We start from the raw sequence: 3,237 nt of genomic DNA, 5'->3' as shown, positions 1-3,237 counted from the left end.
TTGCATTTCCATTGAAGACATACTCAGGAAGTTAATTACATGGGAAATCAGCAGAGGTAAAAATACAAGCAAGGAGGATTTTTATGTTTCCAGCAAGGTCCCTACAATCAGCAAGGGCAATAGAGATCACACCCTGGCAATCAATTCAATAAGGATCAAGGCGGCCCTTCGAATAGGCCACCTCAAAAAGGGCCAAATCTTTATGAGAGGACTACAAAACTGGAAGAGACCCTGGCTCAGTTCATGCAAGTGACCATGTCCAATCATAAGAGCACTGAGTCAGCCCTGAAAAATCTTGAAATCCAGGTGGGTCAACTGGCTAAGTAGTTAGCTGAGAAGTCATCCAGAAGCTTTGGAGCATATACTGAGAAAAATCCTAAAGAAGAGTGCAAAGTTGTTATGACAAGAAGCAGGAGGCTTGTGACAGCTGAGGATGAGGATACTATTGCTTTGAAGGAACAAAGTGTTTTGAAGGACACTATTGATAAAGAAAATGATGAGGTAAAGGATGGGAGGAGTCAGTAGAGAGAAAAACAAATAATTGTTGGAAAGGAAGAAATAAAAGACAATGAAAAAGAAATAGAGGGAGAAAAACAAAAAGAAAAAGAAGAAAGAAAAATTTGAAAAAAATAAAGAAGAGAAAAAAGTAAGAGTGAGAAAGCAAGAGAAAAGAGAAAAGAAATAGCTTCAGATGAGGGAAAGGAAGTGCCATACCCTTAGGTACCTTCCAAGAAAGATAAGGAATGCCACTTGGCGAGATTCCTAGACATTTTCAGGAAACTGGAGATAACAATGCCCTTTGGAGAAGCTCTACAACAGATGCCACTCTACTCAAAATTTTTGAAAGACATGTTGACAAAGAAGCACAAGTACATTCATCGGGAAAATATAGTTATGGAGGGTAATTGCAGTGTTGTGATCTAGAAAATCCTTCCACCGAAGCACAAAGACCCTGGGAGTGTGACCATTCCTTGCTCAATAGGTGAAGTCGCAGTGCGAAAATCTCTCATTGACTTGGGAGCCAGTATCAATTTGATGCCACTCTCCATGTGCAGAAGATTGAGAGAGTTGGAAATCATGCCTACGAGGATGACTTTACAATTGGCTGGCCACTCCATCACCAGACCATATAGAGTTATTGAAGATGTTTTGGTTCGAGTATAACATTTTATCTTCCCAGCAAACTTTGTTGTAATGGATATAAATAAAGATAATGACATTCCCTTAATCTTGGGAAGGCCATTTATGTTAACTGCAAGCTGTGTAGTTGACATGGGAAGGAAGAAACTGGAAATGGGCTTTGAAGATCAGAGGATCAGTTTTGATTTATTTGAAGAAGACAAGCCTGTGCAAGATCAAAATGTTTGCTTACAGGTGAAGGAGGTTGAAAAGGAGGTCCTAAAGGTGAGGGCCAAATATGATATCACCCATTGAGGTATTTGCATCAAGCTAATGATGTTAAAAGAGCGCTTCCTGGGAGGCAACCCAGTTCTAATTTCTTTCACTTGGTTTTTCTTGCATTGCATAAGTTGGAACTTGCTTGATAATGATTGAAAAGGGGAATATCAGCTTGTACTGAATATTAGATATCGAGGTTTGTTTTAAACTTTATAAGGAAGTGGACTGAATATAACTTAGAAAATTCTTTGAAAACAGTCCACTCGCTAAGTGCATGACTCACGCTGAGCGCAACACTACAATGCGCTAAGTGAGTGTTGCTTGCACTGAGTGCTCAAACCCCTGTTTCTTAAGCTGATTGGGCACGCTATGCGGGCCATGAGAGAGCTAAGCCCAATTCAGTTCGACCTGAGTTGGGCTAAGCGAGTGTCTAACTCACTAAGCGTATAATGTTTGCTTGCTAAGCGCAGTATACCTGTGCTGAGCCCTATTCAATTTGGCCAATTCATCGGTTTAATTGAGCTAAGTGCATCCCACTTGTGTTGAGCCCAATTCCTTGCGGCCTAAATAGCGCTAAGTGAGCAACCACTCGCTAAGCACATAAACCCCTCTGTATACAGGATGCATTAAAATCACTAAGTCGGTTCTGAGCCTGGCTTAGCGAGAGTTGCAGGAATTAACATTTGCATTTCTTGCTAAGCGCATTGCTTTACGCTAAGCCCAATAAAAAAATATATTTGAATCTCAAAGTTGGGCTCAGTGGTCGGCCCGCTAAGCAAGAATTTTGAGAAACCTAACGTCTCTCTCACTCGCTTAGCGCGATAACTCGCTAAGCGAGTTTGTCGCAAACTACTTAAATGAAGTGTAACAGCTGTTACACTTACACTTAGCCATATTTGAAGAAAATTCCTGCAACCTCTCTCCTCTGAAAAATTTCGCATTGCATATTTGAGCTTCCATCTTGCATCCTTCGTCAAACCTACACTGAACATCTTCGATTCAAATGGCATCCAGGAAGAGAAAAAGCACAGCTTCCAGACCTCAAGCTCAATATGATACCAGGCGATTCCAGTCTTTGGAAGCTTGGAACAAATACACGGATAACATTCTCGGCCAAAATATCCTTCCGGAGAGAAATGTTCAGATTTATCATATTGAGTTTGATGAGTTCAAGGTGGAGTTGGAGAGGCGTAATCTACACAAACGCCTCACCAACCTCCAAGAAGGAAGCATTGATGTGGCGGTTGTCAAAGAATTCTATGCCAACCTATACAACCCTGAGGATCAATCGCCCAAGCAAGCAGGAGTAAGAGGACATTTGATAAGGATTGATGCAGACACCAGTTGATGAAAGGAAAACCAGTTGTGCTAGAGGAGGGGGAGACCCTACCCACCTACTCTAGATTTTGCAGATGAGACAAGTTGAAAGGCAGCTTGCTCAGTGTACTCTTAGGCATGACATTAAGCGATGAGCCGTTGTCAACGAGTACCTTAGCCACAATGTGGTCCATACACTTGATGAACACGTGTAGGGCCCTATTGTGTCCCTTCGACAGAGATCTTCTCCTCGGCGAAGGTGAGGTAGTTATTAGTCGTGTTATTGTTGACGATCCCTTCGAAGCCTTCCACAGAGATATCTTGGGCCACGTGGGCCTCATTCAAAACTTTAACCAACAAAGCCCAGTGCGGTTCGAAACTCATGAGCAGTTCTAACAAAGAGACCCTAGCTGGGGTCTTGTTGAGTTGCTCAATCACTTTGAACTCACTCTATTGAATGATCCGGAGGAACTCGTTGGCTTCTTCCATGGACACTTTCTTTCTGCCAAAGTCTCCTCTTTT

General features: G+C 42.1%; 1 protein-coding gene across 1 annotated transcript; it reads left to right on the top strand.

Moving 5' to 3' along the window:
• The first annotated feature begins 399 nt into the window (after positions 1-399).
• LOC114384061 lies at positions 400-1,164 on the top strand. The gene is made up of 2 exons (XM_028343742.1): positions 400-501; positions 925-1,164. The coding sequence occupies exons 1-2, from the start codon at positions 400-402 to the stop codon at positions 1,162-1,164; spliced, it is 342 nt and encodes a 113-aa protein (XP_028199543.1).
• Positions 1,165-3,237: the final 2,073 nt, after the last annotated feature.

Source organism: Glycine soja, chromosome 14 (assembly GCF_004193775.1).
Source record: "Glycine soja cultivar W05 chromosome 14, ASM419377v2, whole genome shotgun sequence".
NCBI lineage: Eukaryota > Viridiplantae > Streptophyta > Magnoliopsida > Fabales > Fabaceae > Glycine > Glycine soja.
Note: the sequence above shows the minus strand (reverse complement) of the source record. Positions and strands in the feature narration are given on the sequence as shown.